Here is a 24,650-nt window from a genome sequence, read left to right on the forward strand (position 1 = left end):
ACTAATGGGATGTATTTTGTTGTCTGAAAGTTTGAAAAAGGATGGTCAATTAGGTAATTTTCTACAGCATTCCTTCTGTGGTGCAATTTGATGTGGGACACCCTTTAGACCCAACGATGAGCAGGAAGCATTTTCTGCAAGGCCGAAGGCAATATACGACATCAAAATCGTCATCAGGTATAAGAAGGCCCAGGTCGGTAGGGAAGATATTATAAACCGGTGATAGGACCGCATGGCCTGCATACCGACACGGACAATGACGGCCAATGATGTATGAACCTCGCCGCTTCCCGAGGCCTGGTAATCCGAAGCACATCTTTTCCATGCAAAGATATCCCCAAAACCATCCTGTAGATCACCTAACCAACATGCAATGAACCAGATTGATGACGTTCTCATAGATTGCCGGTTCTTTTCTAACATCACGAACTTACCCAGGTAGCAGTTTGAGTTTTATTGTACTCTTATTGCGATTTTCATGACCAAGTTAGCTCTCCAGGACCAACAAAAGTGTGTAACAAACCAGCTTTGTTGCCTGGGATACGTTTCCAACGGGGTGCGGATATTAACTCTGATCATCACCTAGTATGAGTATAAGTGCGCTCAACCAGTCGATCGTACACCAGGCACACCGTCTTCCTCGGTTGAACATCAGGCAGCCGTTGGGGCAGAATACGCATGTTCATCGGAGACTAGGTGAAGCGTCCCGAAGTAATTGGTTTGATGGGGAATGCCAACAAGTGATGGAGAGAAAAGAACAGGCTTGGAACGATTATCTGTGTTACTGCCACTAGGGAGAGCTTAGCCAAACCAGTTGACCATAATTTTGAGGAGTGAAAAGCGCCAAAAGGAGGACAGAGATGAAGAAGTAAAGTGAAGAATTAGAACAACTATAAGAAAAAAGCTAATGACTCACGTAGTTTTACGAGAAGGCGAACCAAACTCGTAAGAGTTACAAATCGAAAACTGACATGTGTGGGGATGAGAGAGGGAATTAAATCACAAACAAGCTACAGGAGAAATGGATGGAAGTAGTGGTTTGTATCACCTACAAAAAGAGTTATCGGCTCGACTGCTGCAACTATCGCGGCAAAACATTGGTAAACGCCGCCTAGAAAGTTTTCTCCCAGATCCTATTATGCCAGCTGTTACCAATAGACCGATAGCACAAGGTTTAGTAAGTTACCAAGCGTAGGTTACCGATAGCACAAGGCAGTAGGTTCATGGGGACTCACGCAACTACGAATCAAATTTTTACCATCCCACAGATCTCGCAGAAATGTCGGGAGTACAACGTGCTCACGCATCATACCTTTATTGATTTTAACGCAGCACACGATACAGTCGATCGAGATCTGTGGTTTTGGCAGGTCATGCACGAACACAGTTTTCCGGATAAACTGACGCTATTGATCAGAGCTGCATTGGATCGAGAGATGTGTTTCGTGCGCATCGAGTCCCTTTGAGACGTGATGACCGTTGAGACAGGGTGAGATGACGGCGCATCCTGCATTCTATTCAACTTCGCTCTTGAGAGTGATTCGACGAGCCGACATCGAAACGAGAGGCATTATTTTCACCAAGGGTTGCTAAATCCTAGGCTTGGCAGATGGTTTTGCTATCATAAGCAGCAAGCTTGCGACAGGAGACCTATCCTGCTCACGGAGGCCGTACGCACCCTTTCCGTGTTCGAATGGAAACTGCAGCGGACGATATTTGGTGGAGTATAAGCTACAGGCACTGCTTGGAGAGATATCCGTAGTATATTTGGTGAAAATCGCTACGGTGGGCCGGATATGTCGCAAAGATACCGGACGGCATTGCGATGAAAACAGTTCTCTTCGACTACCCCACTGGCAACAACAGGTTGGCTCAGCGTGAAAGATCGCTCGACCAGATTGAACGTGATTTGCGACTTCTGAGATGGATGAACTAAAAAACTGGCGACGAGTTTCGCAAAATGGAGTTGAATGGAGACGACTGCTTGAAGCAGTCATGGCATGGCAAGCCATGGCACGATCATTATGATTCAGTTTCGATTTCATTTCGAGTTTCATTTTAATGTACCGTCTCAGCCAATTGTTATATTGGACCTTTTGAAAAGTTTAAATGGGAATTGTCTTGAATCAACAAAACAGGAAAAGGAAGGAAATTCCCTAAATCTTTTTTATTTTTAAGATTATTGGAATTTCTTTTTGAACTGAAAAGTGTTCTGTACAGCGACCGAAGCAGACTTTTTGCGAACTTTCTAGTTCTGTTTGAAAGTTGCTTAGCATTTCCTTCGAAGTTTGATCAACAAATGCGAACTTGAAAGTACGGTTAGTTGCCTAAAAATTAAGCTGAATAGAATTCTATTCATGATCATTTGGGTAGCTGATTAAGCCAAAAAATCCACTTTTATCGAAAATTTTGGTTACTGTGGCGGACACCGAGAACTCTCCGTCAGATCTCGCTCCACCTGGTCTAACCATTTTGCTCGCTGCGCTCCTGGTTGCCTACCGGATTTGAGGCAAACATCACCTTTGCAGAGTAGTTGTCCGGCATTCTTGCAACATGCCCTGCCCGTCGTATCCGTTCAGCTTTAGCTACCTTTTGGATACTGGGTTCGTCATGGAGCTGTGCGAGTTCATGGTTTTTCCTTTGCTTCCATACTCCGTTCTTCACGCCGCCGAAGATCGTTCTTAGCAAACATCTTTCGAAAACTCCGAGTACTCGCAGGTTCTCCTCGAGCATTGTCCATGTTTCATGTCCGTAGAAAACAACCGGTCGAATAGGCGTCTTGTACAGGGTACGCTTTGTACGGAGGCTTAGCCTGCTTGACCGCAATTGCTTGTGAAGCCCATAGCAAGCACGACTTCCGCTGATAATACGCCTCTGAATCTCACGATTGGTATCATTGTCCTCCATTACCAGTGAGTCAAGGTAGACAAATTCGTCGACTACCGCAAACTCTCATTGCCGTCGATCGTTATACTACTATCCAAGCGGCGTCGGTGGGCCTCAGTTCCGTTGGCCGGCATGTACTTTATTTTGGACGTATTTACCTTTGTCAGCATCTTTGGCTCAAGCAGCACGTTCCTCACAATCATGTGGAAGATTTGTGCCTTATTTACCTTTAATCCAAAATGTTCTGCTTCGTGCTTTGTTTGATGTACTGTTCAGCCACCGCCTCAGATGTTCAGCCGGTAATATCCTTGACATCATCAAAGCAGACAAATTGACTAGATTTGTTGAAGATCGTGCCCCGCGTGTGAAATCCGCTAGGTTCATAACACCTTGTAGCGTTATATTGAACAGCAGGCATAAGATGAGAGCCCATCACCTTGACGAAGCCCTCTATATGATTCGCATGAACTTCCCAAGCAACAACGTGAGTTTTATTGTACTCTTACGGTGGTCTTCAAGACCAATTTTGATCCAATCCGTCCATCAATCCACCCGAAAACCTAACACAGTACTATCCATCGTAGATTGAATCAGTTTGACCAATACATAAGTAAAGAAAATCATCTCGATTGCGTACTAATTGAAGTACTTACAACAGTAGGAGACCAACGACCGCAGGGACTATAGGTAACACTGCTGTAGCAGAACTAGGAACATGAGATCAGGGTAGAAAAATTAGTGAGTGACGAAAATATATGGGCCAATAGTGCTACTTTGCAGTAGGGTGATTTATATATTTTGAACAGGCGTTACACGTACTTTATTTTGGACTTTTACGGCCAAATCAAATCGGAAATATCCAAAATAGAGTAGACGTAACGCTTGTCCAAAATAGATAAATCACCCTACTCCTAGAACATAATTAAAAATTGTAATACGAAGTGTAACTATTCAGCTAACATTGCCCAACTTTTACACATTGTAGGTTGAATGAACGATTCTAGGTAGAATTTTTAACAAAAATTTTCACCTACACAATTGTCTAGGTTGGGGCTTAAAGGGCTAAGGCAATATATGGTCAAACGAAGAAACGAATTCTTCCTCCAGGTAGAAATTGAGAACCATACTCAGTCAACCGCCCAGTTAGCATCGCAGCCTAGCATCGAGGTATGAGGCTGGTCTAACAAGCCATATGTTGTATGTACGAGTCCCGTGTGGATGGTGTTTGCTACATAGAGTCAGTAGAACTGTAATTGTCCTGTACTTTAATAGCTGGCTGCGAAGTTTGTCAATAAAGATGGGTCAAGTCTTAGAAAGACGTTGAAGCCCAAAGCTTTGCTTTGATTCAATCACTGCCATAATTAACGTGTAATAACTAAAAATCGGCATTGATTTAAATGCCGTTTTGTTATTTTTAGTCTTAATGCCAGAGAGGAGTAGCGCTGTCAAGGGTAAACTGAGAGCAGAAAAAGCAATTGAAATCGATATGTCGGTGGATGTACAGCAATTTGAGTAGAAATTCTATCATTTTGGATGATGGGTGCTACAAATTATGTAATATAAAATGAAGAGATAATACTTACCGTATCAATCTTATTTTTCGAAACCAACAATGATATACCGTGGACCCCCGTTCGTTTGACCGTTTTTAATCTGAACACTTTTTAATTTGAACCCCGTTGGTTTGCACGACGTGCAAATTAAAAATGGTTCAAATGTCATTCTCAATATGACATCATTTGCTTATGCAGACAATGCACATAAACACGATTTGTTTGTACTGATCTAGCGTGTTTAATCTGTTTCACAATGCGTTTTCCCAACGATTATGGTAGAAATCTGATCGGAGAATGAAATATTCGCTGCTTGCAACTGCCAACTGAATCAAACCACCAAAACAATAACAAAGAACAGGGCAGCCAGTTCACACAAGCTCCAGCATATTTAGGGTTACCAGTTGTTCGAATTAAAAGCTAACCCCGTTAGTTTGCATGAGGAATCGTTCAAACGAACGGGGGTCCACTGTATGTAGCTATTTCGGGAACTTTCTTTTCAGTGTATTTCATCTTTCTATGCCAAATGAAAACAAGTGTAGTTTTGAAATTTTTAACATATACATATTTTTATTTTGAGCTTTCGGTTTTTTAAAATTTTTAAAAATTGCATTTAAATAATAATTGATTTTCATATCTCGTATAATATATATTTATATCTATATTTATAGATTTTTTTTTATTTTTCACTGCTTTGTATGCACTTTCAGAGAACTGTCGCAGACCGCGCACCGGTTTGGGGGGTCTACTCTGCTTATAGATTTTCTTTTTCTGCATTTATGCATTGCTGTAACTGAAATACTTACAAATGACACAGCGCATCGAGTACTGAAATGAAATACGTTAGGTAGCGGATTTGCGTATGTGTGTGTGTGTGATTGAAGGAGAAGTAATAGAATGCAGCTGAAATAGAGAAACATTACTTTTTATTTTTCATGGAACGCACTATCACCATTCTGCAGAAGTTTGCTTTCTACTATGCAGTTTAGGCTACTATCGATCAAATTAAATGGTTCTTTTTCTTTTCTTGTCAAATTGTGATAGCATGAACTTGCAGTGTGTGCTTCTCGCATGATTTTTTTCTCTGTATTACTTTTTTATACTAGGCATGCTATTTAGGTTCATATTTTTACAAATACAATGGTTGATTTTCGTATTTCGCTTCAACAACGGTTTTTGTGTTGTTCTTTTTTCCACTCACTACAGTTGTTGCTCTTGTTTGATTTAGTAATGATGTTCGAGTGCTGCATTGCTGTTTTTTCTGCGTCGTACGAGATGAAAGCACTTACGTGCAATTCTCCCGCATTGCTAGCTCAGTTTTATATCGATGCTCAGATCTGTTCAATTTCAATTTGACATTTTATGTTTCCAAATTGCAGTTATTACGTATACATTTTTAGTACTTTAAATTTCATTCGACTCTCTGGATTCATATCATTTATGTTGATTTTTCCTCTTCCGGAGTATACCGCTGTAATTAAATTTATTCCTTCCTCAAACTGATCTTGATTCACGTATAGGGGAAGGGCGGTAAAGACGGACACCTTAAGGTAAAGACTCAATATCTACTCAAATATAACTGTATTGATCGCAATTTTCGTACAAACTGAACCTTTAAGTCTCTATCTAATAAAGTTACAACGTGTGCTGGAAAATTTCTTCCAAAATTTATGCTTTTTTGATTATTATAAACATGATGTATAAATCAGAGTTTCTACGCATGGGCGGGAAAGACGGACACTTGATATGGGAAAGACGGACACTCGCAAAAAGGTGTCAGACGTCGTCGAATTATCAATATTAAGAAAGATTAATATATTTCATCATGTATTTAGGAAAGAATTGGTTTGGGAAAACCCCCTTCCCGATCCCACCTTTGAGCGAGAAAATAAAATGGTTCCCTTCAATATTTTAATTAGTGACGAATTAATCGTTTTTAAAAGTTGGCCTATTCCAACTGTTATATGACTTCTGGTTACTTTTACATATATAATATGTAAGTATTTGCAATGTTAAATAGTTTTTGGGCAAAATGGGTTCAAAATTTGTGTGTCCGTCTTTCCCTACCGTTGGGTGTCCGTCTTTCCCGACTAGGATACCATTTTTTCAAACTTCAATAACTTTTTACTGAATATTCAAAAATTCACCAGGTTTCCAATGGATATTCAGTGAAGGATCAAACTAACGCAATGTCGTCGGTTTAGCATGAATATATTGTTTTTCAACGATTTACCAGCTATTTTCTTCACACACAAAATTACATCGGTTAGCGCATGTACGCATTTTTTCTTTGTTTTGTTTATAAATTTGATAGCTGCGCTGCTAAATATCGGCAATTTAATTCAAAAGTGTTAATTCAGTCTATAGAAACATATCTTATCATTGATTTGCTTCAAAAAATTATTGTTTATGAAATATGACAAGTGTCCGTCTTTCCCGCAGTGTCCGTCTTTACCGCCCTTCCCCTACGTTCTTTTATATTCACTTGTCATCTCGGTTTAGCTTGACTTTTCATAGTCTCCAATGTTGTTTACCACTATAATACTATTTAGCTTTTATTTATTATTTTTTGCAATTAGTTGTTCAATAAATACGGTTCTGCGTGTTTCACCTCGTTTATGTAATAATATTGTTTACCCTACGTTTTTTTTTTAATTTAGTGTCTAAAACTTATGAATTTCTAGCTTGTGTTCAATTTCCAATCAAAGGTATACCATAGTTCGTATGTTTTATATTCACTACTACTGTTTTTAAGTAGCTAGAAGATGTATAACGGTTTCATTCTCGTATGCATCATCGGTTGCTTGTTTTTTTTTTGACGGTCGAAAATATTTACATTTTTTATGTGCATACTAATGACAATTAAATTTCTTTCTTCCAATAAACCAAAACAGAAAAACTAGAGAACCGGAAAAAGTAAACAGTCGCTCGACTGGAACATGGGGCTGTCTATGTACAGAAATCACAATGTTTTATACTTACAATATTACGAAGAAAGTAAACAATGAACAGAAAATAAACTTTAAATAAATGCAAATCTGGGAGCACTGGGAGTGTGTTTTTTTTTCTTCATCTATTAACGTGATTCGTCTACTAGCAGCATTCAGTATTCAGTTTCGAAGGTAGTATTTAGCTGAATTTTGGGTTTTCGCAGAAAAGAACGCATTCACATTAGCAGTAGCAGTGTGTTTTGATTTTGTTTTCTTGTTGTTTTGTTTTGTATAGCAAATATGTGGTTCAGGAGCTTGCTACCTGGAAGTTCCTTAGTATACTGAATTTTGGCACGCAAATCTCTGGGTGTATTTTTGTGGTACTACATATTTATGGCGTTTGAACGAAATACCGGATTTCCTTTCTTCCTTTAGTTTTGTGTGTTTTCACCGTATACCAAAAGTTTCAATTTCGTATAATTTTTTGTTTTTTCTTTTGCAGTTTAAAACTCGAGTTTCGTAATATATTCGTATTGTATTGATTCAGAAGGTGTGTAATACTTATGCGTTTTTGTTTTGAGTGTAAATTACGTATACCAAATTTCAGTTTTTAATTGCATAATTTTGCTCTACGCCATCCTCGTTTGTTGACTCATGAGTTGTGTATTTTTTTAACATGCGTTATTCCATTCGCTTTTACTACTTAGAAGGAAATTTTAAAGTATTTGTTTATTTGTTTCTTGTATGATTTGATGGACTCGTATAGCTGATTACTTTTTTTTCTAAATTTATTTTTATGTAACACAATTTTGACTTGTTGAATGAACTCATTCATAATGATGTCTGTACAAAGTACGCAATATTTAACTCTCGTATGTAATTGTTATCGAAAAAGTTACATTTTATGTGTGTGTATACCTAATTTACATTGTTCACATGGTTTAAGCAAAAAAGCCCGAGATTTTTTTTGTGTGTGATGATGTGGGAGTAAAATAAATTATCTGTAATGCAAGTGCTAACGCAGACAGAATGACTGCATTGAGAATTTTGCATACATATTGAATGAATCTCCTGGGGTTTCTCTCTAATCCTCGAGATATGTAACTATTTAATTTAATCACAAAAAGCGGAGCAAGTTTGTGCGTGAATTACAGAAACGGTTGGTAAATATTAGGATTTCGATTTAAATTTAGTTTTATTGTCAATCAGACCAAACCAAAAAGACCAAACTATGGTTAACTAAATACAACAAATGTTTGCATCACATTTCTGCACAAAATTTTGTTCAAGAGCAAGCAATGAGACGTACGGCATAGAATTCCGGCAAAAGCCAACTTTCAATCCATCTTTCAGAGCCCCAATCGAACTCCATTTTGTTTTTTACTCTGCCGCTGCTACACGGCAGAACGGCCTTTCGATGGCTCTCCCTCCGTCTACGGACATCCTTACCCTTTCCAGTCTCCATCGGCAGCGCGAAGGCACAGCCTGCTCTTTATAATTCGCTGACGCTGGCTTTATTTTCTTGATTGATTTCTTCTCTGTCCTCCTTCACGAAGCGACCAAAGCAACACAACAGACACGACGAAAAAGTGCACTTCAGCAGAAGCAGCAGCAGTACAACCTACACTCCTATACTGGAACACTTTTTGCTTTGCTCTACTTCGTGTTCCTACTGTCTTTACTCACACTCGTGCGTGTGTGCATGCTTCGTTTCTCTGTATAGCGCACGGTCATGTGTTCGTTTCCCTCACACTTCGGGTTGTTTGATGTGTATATAAAAGGCATTAAATCGAGTGATTGAAAAGAAGCGTAAAAAGCGAGATTCACAAATACATCTGAAGAGACCGCCACATTGAATGCGAACGGAAAGAGGTACACATCAAATGAAGAAAGAAAAAAAACTTGCTCCCGTCGGCTTCGCCGCTTCTGTGTTGTTGATCAGTGCTTGTTTTCTTTTTTTCAGTCTGTGTTATGCCCGTCTCTACGCTCCTTCAAGTGGTTATTGAACGCAGTTCATGGCAGAAATGGATACACACATAAATACGTTATTTACTGCCTCATTTTTGCTTTTGCTCTCCTTTTCTCTCTCTTTTCCGAACGGGAGTCTTCCGTTTTGCTTACTCTCCCGCATGTGTAATTCACTGCACACAAACTCGCTCTCGCTCTATATCAGGCTGTCCATCATTCCGACAATTCAGCGCATTATTTACATATTGAACAGAAAACGAAAGAAAAAAAGAACGAAAACCTACCGGGCTTACGAAACTTAGGAATGTCAGACGTACTTGGACGACAACTGTTTGGCCAGTTCGGTGTACTTGAGAAACTTGGAGTGCGGACTTTCATCGAATGCCGCCGGTGATTGCGTTGGAGGTGGGCTTTTGGTTTGCCCGTTTCCGCTTCCACTGTCCCTGCCGCCGCCGCCGCCAGCACCACCACCGCCAGGACCCACCATTGAAGGCACCGGAGTACTGCCGCCGTCGGTACGGTTCGAATTTTCACGACTACTCATTCCAACGGCGCCACCAACACCACTTCCGGTTGATTTAGGCGAATGTGGAGAACCGGGTTTTAAGGAACCCTGACCCTTCGGATCCGGAATAACCTCGTCACTGACGAAGTGCGCCTTGGACAGGTGGTGCCTGTAGGCGCCTTTCGAGGTGAACGTCGTGTCACAATAGGCACACTTAATAACCGATTCGTCCGACACAACCGCGTCATTGCACGCCCAGCTAAATGCTAATATTGCCCCCGGAGCAGTTCTACTAGGTTGTGCATTGGTAGTAGCCGAAAGCAGTGCACTACTGGTTCCCGCCCTGCCACTGGGTTGCGTTTCGGTTTTATCACAAAGCTTCTGCAGTGCTGCCAGTGGATGAGCGTTTGATTTTTTACCTGATCCACTTGTTTCTGCAGTGCCGGCACTTCCCGCTCCAGTTAAACTGTCAAACATCGATGACAGTGCGCCCAAACTGCTGCTCACGTTGCCACTGGATGACTTTTTGCTGCTGCCATCCGCCACCCCCGGAGTCGACCGCGATGCAATGGAATGATGGTCACTGATGGGACTAGCTGATGGACTCAGAGGAACGCTGGCGGTTGATAGTCGCGGACTTGGGGCAGGACTAGAAGCCACACTACACCGTCTTCTGTGTTCTTTTTCCGTGTCTGCTGCTTCGTCGTTTGATTTGCTTGGAGGCCTCATGGGTCCCTCTTCTTCGTCTTCGTCGAGTTCCTTCTTGATCTTAATTTTCGATGGTTCATGTTTGTCACCCTCGTCTTCGTCATCGCTCGCCATCTCCCGCTTTATATTCACCTGCTGTTCGTCACTGTTGTTGTGGTCGTCTATGAACTGCTTCTCCGGAGTTCCTCTTGGCGTTGAGTGACCGGTCGTGTCGTACTTCTTTTCCGGTGTCAACGAATCCACCCGGCTCGACCCTCGCTCCGAAATGGAGCTCGATTCGCTGCCACTCCGTTCTCGTCTTCCAAACTGCGAAACGTACTGCTGCTGATGGTAACTCCTCAGAAGGTTCATCGTCTGCGGATCGACAAGCGGTTTGGTGTAATCCACACTCTCATCGATGCCCAAACGTTTCAGGATGCTCGAACCGAGCGGTGTCGTACTTTGACTGGTATTCCCAAAATTGGTGCTCGGATGGCGGGAACGAGTATCGAAACTCTTCTCTATCAACTGCTCGATCGCATTCAACACCGAGGGAGAGGAACTTTTCTCGCCGTCCTTCTTCGCCGAAGCCGGAGAGGACAGATCCGCCGGCATGGGTGACTTTTGCAGTGAAAGTGGCGACGACAGATCATCGCCAACCGATTTGCGACCATCCCGGCTGATCGGCGTTACCGGACTGATCGAATCCGGTGGGATGATGGTGTTGGAAAGAAGGGCATTCTTCAATTTTTCCCGTTGCTGTTGCGCTTGCAGGATCGCCGTTCCGCCGATGCACTGCCTGATATGATCCACGAACATGGTTGTTTCGATTTTTTCGTTACACTTTTCGCAGGTTATTTTTCCGGCACCGAGATCGCGGATGGGTTTGTTCGCTGCGCTAACCGGAGGATTTTCGCCGTTCTTGTAGTCGTGCTGGGCTCGTTCCATTTCGAGCAATTTTCTTACCGGAAGGGATTTCTTTCGCTTCTCTCGGGGCTGCCTTCGGCGGCCACCACTTTCGGTCATCGTTCGCATTATGTGCTCTTGGTAGTGGGCCTTTTTAACCATGTGATTGCTGAGTTCTTTTAGTGAGGAAAATGCTTGATCGCACACTTTGCAGGTGAAAACTGCGTTGACGTGACTGTTGGCCTGGGCGGCCGGGGTGTTGGGTGTCCCCGCAGCGTTCGAGGAGTTTCCACTGGGTCCTGGAGCGCCCGAACCGGGCTTCTCACCATCGGATGATTTCCACGATATGATTTGTTCTTGGGAAATGATGTTAGTGTAATGTTGCGTTTGCTGCATGTGAGCTGTCATTTCGGCCAAGGTTCGGAAGCTCTGGCCACACCACATGCACTTTAGGATCTGCCGAGTTTGTTCGGCACCCTTTCCAAGCCAAACGTCCTGACCGCGCACGAGCTTGCGGGGAAGCGGCATGGTTTCCTTAATTAGAAGATTTAGCTCACTCGGTGATGGTTTGTTGGAAGCACTGCCAGCGGTGTTCTGGTTGGACGAATTCGGTGGTTGCGATTGGATCGGTTGTTGAGGCATTCCGGTGCCCGGAGGAACGTTTACGCCGCAGTGTTTGGTCTCCTTCATGTGAGTGCTCAGCGCAGCTAATGAGGGGAAGCTTTGCTTGCACCAAACACATTTGAGGACATCCTTGGCCGAATCGGCTCCCTTGTTGAGCCAGTGTGATTGCCATGCGCTGTGACGGCCACCGCCCGGTGCATTGCCACCTGCGGCGGGGTTATTGTTCGAGGGTCGATAGATTTCCTCTCCTCCAAGGCGACTTAGTTCGGTCATTTTCTCCAGAGCCTTAGCAGCTTCGTTGGTCACACCTTTATGTTTGCCGTTCCAATCGGTGTGGTTGTTCTTCGGTGATAGACTAGCAGCTGCTACGGCGGCGGCAAAGTAAGGAAGCTGAGGTGTTACCGGTGAACTCCACGGCGTAACGATGGCCGGTTTGTAGTCGAGCGAGCGAGGAGCTTTCCGAGGTGGAGGCGAGTGGGAGTCATCACCCGTTCGCTTCCGGTGGCTAACCGACAGATCCAGCGGACTGTTTTCGCCGGACTTTGCGCTCAGATTGACCGCGTCTCCATCTTCGCAGTCACTGGCACCGTCATCGTCGGCCGTTCCGCTGTCGGTGCGCTTTTTGCTAAAGTCCAGCGCAGCGTCGTCGCTCTCGTCCGTCGGAGATGCCAGTGGAGGTAGTATCGGCGGGGATCCGTTACGAGCGGCCGCCAGTCCGGCCAGCGGCGAACCTAGCAGCAGTCGGTTCTGTTGGGCCGCAACGGCGGCCACGTTCAGGTAGGCGGCCATCGCGGCAGAATGCTGAGGCAGGAGGGCGGCGGCGGCTGCTGGCGGCAGGGTGGGCGGGAGCGTTATCGAAACCGGGCTCATGTTCGGGCCCGAGTTCTGGCCGTCCCTGTCGCCCTCGGACCGGATCGATTCGTCCGATGGGCAACGACCACCGCCGGATGACTCCCTCGATTGGCATCTAGGGCTGGCCATTTCACTGAAATAGATAAAAATATGGCAAATTTTAGTTGATGCAGAAACGATTTGAAGGAACGAAATCTTGAAAAATATAGACTTTTGCAACAACGGCTGTTCCAAATTTAATGATATAGCCTAAATGCCTTTTCTTTTGCCAATAAAAATACTTTGCCGACATTCAATTTTAATATGTTATAACTATATTCTCAAGACTGCAAGTAATCTATTAATTTTTATTCAAAGAACGTCAAAACCATCTGTTCTTCCACTAGAACTAGGCCATAGGCCGAAAAAATCGCTTAATGAACCGAAAATACCCTGCCGTGCCCTATTTAACCCCTCTAAGGTCTACATCATTTTTAGCACCCGAAAATTTACTAAAATGGCCGTAACTTTTTTATCTTCCAATATTTTTTCACCAAATTTGGAAATTTTCCCGAAAATCTTTTCTATTTTCATAATATCTACACATCATGGCCACATGTCGCATGGTTCCGGAGTTATTCCGGTGTTCCTTGGGGGACCGTGACATCCCTTTTTTAGATAATGTTGATAAATATTTGAAATTTGTTTGAAAAATGTTGATTTTCTTTAACAGATCATCGACTGTGGTCATAATAGTTACATTGCTGTAGTTATAAGCCGCGGTGCGCGACATCGGGATCAGGGAGACACTATGAATCCGGAACTGGTTCCCATAGAGGGACATTTCAGCATCAGTAAAATATGTCATGTCGCATATCAAAAAACATCAGCACTCGACAAAATAGCGATTAGTGATCATCTCAGGTTTCTCAGAAGCCAAATGGCCGATTTCCTGTCCTGGACAAGTTCCTTCGAAATCCGTACCTGCATGGATCAGGGAAGAAAATCTCCCCGAGGCCCGGAAGTGGCCATATGGCCTCTGAGAGGCATGAGATGGTCACTAATCGCTATTTTGTCGAGTTCTGATGTTTTTTGATATGCGACATGACATATTTTACTGATGCTGAAATGTCCCTCTATGGGAACCGGTTCCGGATTCATAGTGTCCCCCTGATCCGGATGTTAAATTTGAATGGATGGAATTAAAAATTCAATGCCTGAAAGAAATCTGGTAAGAATCAAGAGGAAAGATAAAAAAAAGTCCTAAATCAAGTCTAAAACAAGTCAAAAACAAGTCTAAACAAAGTGTAAAAGTGTTCTAAATCAAGTCTAAAACAAGTCTGAACGAAGTGTAAAAGTATTCTAAATGAAGTCTATGGAGTGTCTTAAAATAAGTCTTAAAGAAATGCTAAAAAGTCTAAAAGAAGGTTAAAAACTCTAAAGTAGGCCCAAAAGAAGTCTAAAGGGTATCTAAAAGAAATGTAAAAGAAGGCTAAAAGAATTCTAAATGAAGTCTAAAATAAGTCTAGAACAGTATAAAAGAAGTCTGAAAGAGATTTAAGAGAAGTCATAAGGTCTCAAAGTAGTCCTAAACGTCCGAAAGTAGTTTTGAAGAAATCTGAGAAAAGTCTAAATGACACATTCCTGCGTTACTGGACACCATGCCCACCACGCAAAACAGTTCCTATTAAACAAAATTCCTGACTTACAACTGCAAAGAAAAGTAATCTTTAGTCACCTATTTTACAAGCTATTTACCAAGAATTTGGTGAAACAAGAACCGATTTACACAATAAAAATGGTTGCTAATTGTGTCCCGTAACGCTGGAATGGTTCAAAGGCGGTTTAAAAGAAGTCTAAAAAAACTAAAAGAAGTCCGCAATAATTCTGAAAATGGTCTAAAAGAGCTCAAAAAGTTGCCATTTTCTGGAAGGAAGCTAAACGAAGGCAAAACAATTTCTAAATAAATTTAATAAAAATTCTAAAAGCAGTCTGAAAGAAATCTAAAAAGATCTTAAAGAGGTCTTAAAGAAGTGTAAAGTAGGTTTAGAAGAGTTTTTAATGATACAGTAGACTCTCAGAAAATTTAACAGAAAAGTTAAGCGTATATCAGCTCTCATGCAACGCTCTAAAAAGTTAATTTTTGCCTTAACTTTTCTGAGAGTTTGAATTTCTTGGTTGTCCAAGCGTTTCTTCACACACGTGTGTTTACCTTCTATCTTTATTTCTCATTTTTCCACAGTTTCATAAACTTGTATCGGACAGTTGCAACAATAGTTCAATACGGGCATATAGTTACTTCAGGATTTTTGGAAATGTACTGGAAAAGCGCAAACTCAGATTGAATTTTAAATGCAAAAGAAGGAACAGCAAGGAACTAAAAATAAGCGCGAACGATTATCTTTAATCAAAACGTAGTCGCAGACTACGAAAAAACAAAAGTAAACTAGTGTAACCGACTATTTTAAACTTAGTGAAAGGTATTATTTTATAAAAAACTTTATGAAACTAAGTATTATTTCATAAAGATATTGCTACATATTTCTTTCCATTACAACTTCCAGATACATAAATATATGTATCCTATATCTCGGAATGAATTTTTCGCTTTTGTATTTATCATTTTCAATTACTTTTAGGACTACTCAGAAAAGTTAATATTTCGGAAAAGTTAATCGACCCAATCGATTAACTTTTTCGAGAGTCTACTGTACTTTAAGAAAAGTTTAAAATAAGTCTAAAAGACAACTTAAAGAAGTTTAAAATATGTCTGAAAAAATCTTAAAGAAATTTGAAAGAAGGCATTAAGAAATCTAAATAAAGTCTAAAAGAACTCAAAATAGTCTTTAAAAGGTCTGACAGGAATCTAGAGGAAAGCTAAAAACTTCTAAATACGGTCTAAAACAAGTCTAAACAAAGTGTAAAACTATTCTAAAAGTAGTTTGAAAGAAGTCTAAATGAAGTCTTAAGGGAGTCTAAAAGAAGTCTTAAAAAATCTAAAAAAGTCTAAAAGAAAGTTGAAAAATTCTAAAATAATCCTAAAAGAAGTCTTAAAAAAATCTAAAAGAAGGCTAAAAGAGCTCTACCTGAAGTCTAGAGTAAGTCTAGTAGCAGTCTGAAAGAGATCTAAAAGAAGTCAAAAAAAGACCTAAAACTGTTCTAAGGGAAGTATAAAAAACTTAAAAAGTCTTAAAAAATGTCGAAAAGAAGGATAAAAAATTCTAAAATATGCCCTAAAGAAGAAGAATAATATGCCCTAAAGAAATATGCCCTTATATATCTCAAAGAAGTCATAAAAAAACCTAAAATTGGTCTAAAAGTAGTCTGGTGGACGTCTGAGAGAAGTCTAAAAGATAGTCAAAAGAAGTCTTGAAGAATTCTAAATTCTAAACTTGGAATAATTGTAAAAAAGGTCTAAAAGACCTCCAAAAATTTGCATAAGGAATACTGGAAAGAATCTAAGGTTCGGCTGAAATAATTCTATATGAAGTCCAAAAGAGGTCTAAAACAAATTTGCACAATTTTTGTGGTATTATAATGTATTATTTTGAACAAAAAAGTTACTAACTCTAAAAAAATTAAAGTCCCTGTTTCATCCTGTTGTAATATGTTTCTTTTTTGTGTAGTTTTTATGACATTTTATGTCATGTTGTGGCATTTGTATATTCAATTTTTAACTCGTTTGTGGTATTTTTTTGTTATATTTTTGGCCCACGTATTTATTTTATGTGTATTTTCCGCCATTTTTGAATATTTTTGTATCAGTTTTGTGTTTTCAGAATAATTTTTAAGTTAATATTTGTATAATTTATGTCAGGGAAGGTTCGATCATTTTGACCCAATTTTGATTAATTTGACAGTACCGTCTTAACAGGGCCAAATATGACAAAGTTATGTAAAGAACATTTGTAGAACAGGTTATTGTCTATAATTATGCTGAATAAAGTTTTGCTGTATCTTTTGTAGTTACGGCGCTACAACGCTAGTATCTTATTAGTGACTAAATGAACGTTCATTTAGTCACTGATGAGTTACTAGCATTGTAGCACCGTAATTACAAACGTTACAGCAAAACTTTGTTCAGAAAAATGGTAGATTAGAACTAGTTCTACCAATGTCCCATATATAACATTATAATATTTGGTAGGGCTGAGACGGTACTGTCAAATGAATCAAAATTGAGTCAAAGTGATCAAACCATCCCTGATTTATGTATTTACTTTAGTATAAGATTAGTATCTCTTTTGTGTCTTTTTATTTTTTTGTGTTATTTTTGTATTTTGTATTGCATTAATATTTCTTGTATCGTTTTGTGTCGTTTTCGTACCATTTTTTAATCTATTTCGAATCTGTTTCTATTTTTAATCTGTTTGCAGTTTTGTGTGGCAGAATTTGTGGGTTTATATTTATTTTTTGTTTACCATTGTGCTATTTTTCATTCTTGCAGTATTTTGTGCTTTTGTGTTGATTTGGTACCATTTTTGTGGTATTATTTTACCGTTTATACATCATTTTTATTTTATAGTTGCGTATATCTCTACGTCTATGTCTCTTATATGCGTCATTTTTATTATTTTAAGTATTTTTTATGTCAATTCTAGGTTCAATTCAATTTGGTGGTAATTTCGTATCATTTTATATTATTTTGTGGTGCCTTGATATAATCCGTCGATTGAAGAAGATGGCACGTCGCTTCGTCGCATCGCTATAACAAAATATCAGACCCTTCGACCCAAACTGAGCGATAAAAACAATTGAAAAATAATGGTTTTGAAAAAAAATAGTCACTAGATATACTGCCGCTACTCGCATAACAGTCCCATGTTCTGTGGAGTTTTCTATATATATGGGACTGTTATGCGAGTAGCGGGAGTACATGGGATGGAATGGTATTTTCAGCATACTTCTAATTATTGGGTCTACTCGGTTTTCGACACAGACGAACAGACGTAACACTACTGTCTCATTCTTCGCACGCCGTTACAGTCATTTCAAATTTAGTATTGGTTGGGAATGTTTCCATACTCCGCAAATTTGCGCTTTTTAACGAAAGGAAGGGAAGGCAACTTATAAAATGCTTGCTTGTCCGAGTCCGATACTGCTAGTGAAGTTGATATTTTGGAGAATTGATTACAAATGGTGCTAGTGTGCAAACAAAATGTGCGTGACGATATTTTTATGGGGGGTTTTCTTCACAGAGTTGTGTCTGTTTGCACGTGTTTTCATGTTACACCAATATGTCACCATGAAATGAGTATGCAAGAGTTGTAGTGTATATTGGGATTACCTACGAATGGCCGAAACACAAATGGCCGAATCACGAATGGCCGAAACACAAATGGCCGAAATAACGAATGGCATAACATATCAAATGGCCGAATCACGAATGGCCGAATCACAAAAGGCCGAATCGCGAATGGCCGAATCACAAATGGCCGAAACACGAATGGCCGAATGTCATATTCGACCGAAAATATTCATAGTCTTCAACCTGTGCAAACGTTGGATACATGCTGTCCTTACTCGCTACCGCTCGTTCGGACTTAACTAAGGGATAATCCCTAATAGACAGTAAACCTAGGAAAATGCATGCACCTAAATAGTAGTGGTTTCTGCGGGGGGGCTGCCCCCCCGCAGTGGCCGGCGCTTCCGACGGCGGGTCACCGGCGCACACTCGCGGCCTGCGGCCGTCTCGCCCTGAATCATCTAGGAAACATTTGCTACTCACACGGTAAATACGTCTCGCACCTTATAATGAAGATGTGTTTATAATCAAGAAATATTTTCGGAATACTTATATAAGTGGGAGAAACCGGAACAACAGGCCATTGTTTCACCCCACTCTGTGGTCAAATTTTAAGCCTATCATTGATAAGCTACCGCGGAACACAAACAACTTGGAACCATGGCACCAACGATGGACAACCATTGTTGGTGCCCATCACCTGTCAATGACCAGGATCATCACAGAGCTTCGGGTGGAGCACAATGCGATAAAGGGGAACATCCTTAGAATTCTTCAGGGGGATGTTCCGAATTCGCGCCGAGAAATAGACGAAAAAATCTACTCGAAATGTGTTAATGCTCACAAAATGAGCAGCAAAAATTTTGTTGACGCAGTTGCGATTTTATTAAGCGCTAAACAAAGACGTTCGTAAAGCATGTTTCGTTTGTTTAATAGTAGTAGTTTGTTTTTTGTTTGATTAAAGTTATTTGTTAACTACTTGCTAATTCATGGTTTTTTATTGAGTAGTTATTTAGGCATTCCGAAAAATTTCGGCCTTTCGTGATTCGGCCATTCGTGATTCGGCCTTACGCGACTCGGCCTTTCGTGATTCGGCCATTCGTGATTCGGCCTTTCGTGATTCGGCCTTTCGTGATTCGGCCTTCTGTGACTGTTATTGAAATTCGGCCTTTTGGATTTCGGCCATTCGTGATTCGGCCATTTGTGTTTCGGCCATTCGGTGCCAGCCCGTATATTGGTAGAAATTAGTGACAGTTTCCCCCTCGGGATATGGAGAACTGAAGGTAGACGCAAAATAAAAATAAGCTAAAGAACTAATTCTTTATATTTCAGTTTAAAAAAACGCTATGAATCATAGCATTCAGATAACCTAAAACATAAGATGGGACACGTGTCACAGTGGGTCCCAGCCTGGGCCCACCAGTGAATACAATCTATAGGATGTAATGTTTGGTGCTTCGTATTGCAAAAGCTTGCAGGTTGAACCAGTTTTTATTTTTTGTAATAGTTTTCTGAGGAATGCTTGTACTCCTACGACCTTGTCGTCAGATAGCTTTAAATATTTTTAATTGGTTCTTCAGTTCAAAACTAGGGATGGGTGAAACAAACTGCGAAATTCTAATAATCTTTGAACTGTATCTTGGACGGAGTTCAATTTGGCAACCTCTCACGCGTTGACTGTTACAACCTGTTTTATTTATGCAGATTTCAATATACTTGTTTAACATGTCGCCAGTATTTGCACTGGAAATAATTTTTTTTCTCACAAAACAGAATAAAACTCAAAAACATGACATTATAATTCCCTCCGAATGAACATGTATTTTTCTTTAAATAGCAATTAAAATAAATTCTAATTGCATTACACAGTAATGTAATGGAAAATAAAAATGTGTGTACATCATGGTTGTTAGGCATAATCCATCATCGAACGCGGGGAGGACCGTCCGTCCATGGTGGGCGTGTATGTGCACTTTTTAGAGCCCACCACCGCCCACCACCCATCGACCCTATAATAATCTATAAAATGGTTAAAGTGACTGAATGAAAATTGATTTATAGTCATGTGTATAGTTAGATGTTATTGGATAATTCTGTCATTGTCAATTCGACTTGATTTACAGTTATTGTTTTATTACGAGTTTATTATTATTATCATAGCGAAATAACGTGAAGCGAGACGAACGTTAGCTCGAAATCGGACTCTGATACGATATGTGCGAGCGGGGTGTCTCTCTGTCTGTGTGTGTGTGTTTGTGCACGCGTTCATGTGCGTTAAAGCGGCTGCTTGAACAGGACACAGAGGACGGTGGGGGGAAAGGGGCGTGCGCGACCATAAAGCATAGATCATCATTGCCACATACGGCTCGGATCGTTTCTCGCTATGTTGGATAATAATAATAATGATGGCTACGACGACGACGATGGCGACCAATACGAGTGATAAATCATGATGACGATGACGACAATGATGATGCGTGTCAGAGTTGATTTTGAAACAGTGGATCTAGAAAAAAGAAGCTGCCACTGCTGGCGGTCTGTGGTCGTTGGAACGCCATTTCCCGGCCACCCCCTGCCTGGCAGTCCTCTTACGTGTCAGTCTTTTCTAGGTCTGTTGTGTTTATTCAGTCGAGCCAAACTGCCGTTCGACTGGTCTGCAATCCAGCAGTGAATGCGATACGAGAGTTATTATCAAATAAATCAAATTTATGATGCTTCAGAAATAAATTTTAAAATTTATCTCCACTTTTCACATATAATGATGTGCGTAAGCACCGTGGAGACCCGGTATCGAATCGGGTGGCCGGCCGGCCGGTGTGGGGAGAAGGAGAATGAGCTACTCGCTCAATCCCACACTGTTCCATTCCCCGACCATTTTTAAACCGATCTGCCTACATCATCGAAAACAGACCCTTCCTTCTAACAACCACCAATGCCATCTTCCATTCCGAACAGAACAGGTTTCTCAAGTCAGGCACCGACCGACCAGATGACATGTGAGTGGTCCGTCATTAATCATAGTTTTATTTTTCCATCCCGCCTCAACCGTGTCCCTCTTAATTTCAGAACCCGCACAGCACAGGCCAGGCCAGGCCAGGCCAGCAGCAAGCAGCAGTCGACATGTAAATCAAGCAAAAAAGGACAGCTTCTTGAGCCTGCCTGACGTGGACACTTTTGCTGGCCACGCCTCTCTGTGTCTCCTTCTTCTGTCTTGCCTGGTGGTAGGTACCTAATCGGCAGTCGCCGTTTTTATTATCCGTTCAGTCCAGTCTGCAGTCGACCTCGTCAATCGTCAAGTGAAGCCACAGCATCTGACTGTGAAGCTGGCCAAGTGAGACGAAAATGGAACCAACACGCACACCGAAATGGAAAAGCAATAAATTACAATTTATGAGAAATTTGAAGATACATTTTTTTTCGGGCTATGCACAGACCCGCGCTTTGTCATCTGCTGACGGTTTCCTGTTCTGGCCTTTCTTTCCCGCTTCTAGTTTTGTATCACACTAATAGTGATATTCTGGAAATCATTTTTTTTTTCGGAGTGATAGAAAATAAATTTTTCAGAAAAAAGAAAGAACGACCAGTCAAATAGGAAAGCCGGAGCGGAGAAAGGAGAAAAAACCAATAAATTAAATTTTGTCAGTTAAAAAGAGATTAATTTCCCAGCGCTCGTCCCGGGGATTTCGACGGTTTCCCCCGGGCGGCGGAACCGGGACGGAACGAACAAAGAATGCTCTCACACGCTGAGCGCTCACAAATGCTTAATTTTAGTCTGAATTTTGATGTAAATGTACTCCGGAATGGCAGGCGCGCGGTGCAGCACAGCACCAGCGACGCGACGCGACGTCGTCGTACGTAGGAAGAAGACCCCGTCGAAGCCAACAAAAAGCCATCGATTGGCCTTAAAACATAAAACATGTTGAGGAAGATAAGGACGATTGATTTATCGTCTGGTGTAACGAATGCCGACGGATCATGCGCGATCGGCTTTCGAAGCTTAATTGCTTATATCCGCAGAGCAGCAGCAGCAGCAGCAGCAGGAGGAACGAAAGTCGTCGTCGTCGTCGTCGTGTGAAGCGAAGCTGCCGGAGCCGGGTGCCGTAACGTGTGGGGGGACCGTGTGTAGTATGTGTGTATGTTTGCGGTGTGCAATCCTGGTTGCCAATAAGATGGCGCAGCAAAAGGGCTCCTCTATACGGTTCCATAATTGAATTCAATAGTTTTGATAACAATTTAATTCGATTGGAGGGAAAAAATCTGCCCTCGGGCAGGGAACAATGCACAAAAACCTGCTTTGGACGATGACCACCATCAGAGTGTTGGGGTAAAGATTGGTGGTTTGTTAAGATACTCTAGGACAAGTGATACGACAAAACACGTCGGTTGTGTTTTCAATGGGTATTTTATTGGGCAGTAGCTAATCTCTTTTATTATATTAAAGTATTCGTGCAGGTCTTTGGAAATATATTTCTAAGGTTATGGGCAATAATTTCCAGACACTGCACTCGGATGCAACAATTTTGATGTTCCTTTCTTAAACAATTGGAAAGACAATTTTCTGAATTAGTCAAATCATCATTTTACGGAATTGTATTTAAAAGGAGAAATCATCAACAACATACGATCTAGTTACATTCAACGCACCATTTCCAATAAAACACAATTATTTCTTAGCTTCCAAAGGCACGTTTCCATTGGGCTCTGCGTTTGATAATAGAGTGTACTTAGTGTGCGGTATCCTCAATTGTTGTACACGAGGCAGTTACAAACTGAACTATTCAAAACAAACAATCAAACAAAGTGCGATAGATTTTTAGAACTTCAGTTTGCAGTTGCTTCCATCTGTTCTGAGGAAGTAATTCAGGACCAATACTATTCATTATGGTTTCAGTTAAAGGTAAGCTTTTCTGTAAAGACAATATTGTGCGTTTTAGGCTGATGTCAATTACGATCTCGATGGACTACTGATGATTATTAAGACAATTACGATGCCACATATCATTTCTGACAATATAACTCGTGCCCCACACTAATTAATACTGAATTAAATGAATTAAACCGTTTCAAAAACATCTTCACGCATCCTTTGTTTTGCATGTTGCGAAACAATATTTTGCTGGTGGAACTCAAAGTTGCAACACTAGGGCGCCGCCATGCGGGTTATTATTAGTCGCAAGAATCGCATCTGTTTGCCTACGGCAGCACTTGAGCTTGACATTAGCAATTTTCAGGTGAAATTGATGTGTTCGTGAACTTTAAGGATAATGTTTTGAGCAAGTAATGAAGATTCACCCGAAAGATTGATTTTCCACCACCACACATAGCCCAATTTTTACAATCTTGAACCCATATGAAGTGGATAAAGCTGATTCTAAACGTAACGTGACGGTGACTCTATATGATCTTATATGCAGAGGAATTTAATTGAATGCTTCTCTGGTAAAACGCAAGAACACGCGTGACTGAGTCCCGTGAGTTCCGATACCGAAACCCTACCGAAACTTTCGACGCAGGACAAGGCGGGAATGAAAAAACGAACAACTGGGTAATAACAGGATCGTTGTTGTTGTTCTTGTCGTTTTTTATTAGCGACACTTTACACCATTACAGGATCGTATGAGTACGCTTATTAGATTTGTAGTTCGTTATATTTTGTGAAGTTATGAAACCCGCGGGTTAGTAACGGCTTATAATTTGAGCTGGTTATTCTTATAGCAACTTGGTCAGATAAAACTTCTCGTTTGTTAGTCGACGATATGCCGGGAAAAAATAACTTTGTTCCGACAACCATAATTGAATCTGGACAAATCACGCAGTTATGGAGATTGTACAACCATATTGTCTTTCTTAGTCGTATATGTATTGCTTTTACTCGTGTAACATTCTAATTTAACTAACCAAATGTAGAATCGATCAACACCTTAGGAACTACTCTGTAGCAAATTTAACGGATTTTTTCGAAAAGCAAACTTTGTGGTCGTTTAAGTTATGAAATGGGGAAGCTCTGGCCGTTCCATGTTCCTACCAAGGGCCCTAGTGGGGCCAGGGTCAGTAATACTCTATCCTTAAAATAATTAGAAAATTCTGAAATTGAGAATTTCCGATGATGGCTACAGCGATTTGAGAATGAGATGACCAATACCAACTCAATTGAGTTATCACACCCAAAAACATTACTCAAGTCTAATTTTCGTTGTTTAAACAATTTCATTCGTTTAAGTTTTCAAACTTTATATTTATAACCGGATGTACCGTGTGCCCGTTATTTTCAAACTCATGCATTTACGACGAGGTGTTCGTCTAATTCTCTGTATATTTGCGAAACGTAAGAACAGACGTGGCTTGTTCCCATGGGTTCCCAGAACGAGATCATAGATAGCCTTCGACCGCGAATTGCGAGTAGCACACGTTAACGTAGTCACACAAATTGATAATGAAAAGTGGAATTGTTTAATTTAACCTTAATTGTATGTTCTCAAACGTCACTTTACTCTTTTAATTCGAGTACTGTTGCG

General features: G+C 40.8%; 1 protein-coding gene across 1 annotated transcript in view; it reads right to left on the minus strand.

The window, feature by feature from the left end:
- Positions 1–9,644: 9,644 nt before the first annotated feature.
- Positions 9,645–24,650, minus strand: part of LOC128743400 (protein tiptop) — a 32,277-nt gene continuing 17,271 nt past the window's right edge. The window contains exon 2 of the mRNA XM_053839964.1: positions 9,645–13,044. Coding sequence (XP_053695939.1) covers positions 9,645–13,044 — 3,400 coding nt within the window. The remainder of the gene's footprint in view (positions 13,045–24,650) is intronic.

Source organism: Sabethes cyaneus, chromosome 3 (genome assembly GCF_943734655.1).
Source record: "Sabethes cyaneus chromosome 3, idSabCyanKW18_F2, whole genome shotgun sequence".
Lineage (NCBI taxonomy): Eukaryota > Metazoa > Arthropoda > Insecta > Diptera > Culicidae > Sabethes > Sabethes cyaneus.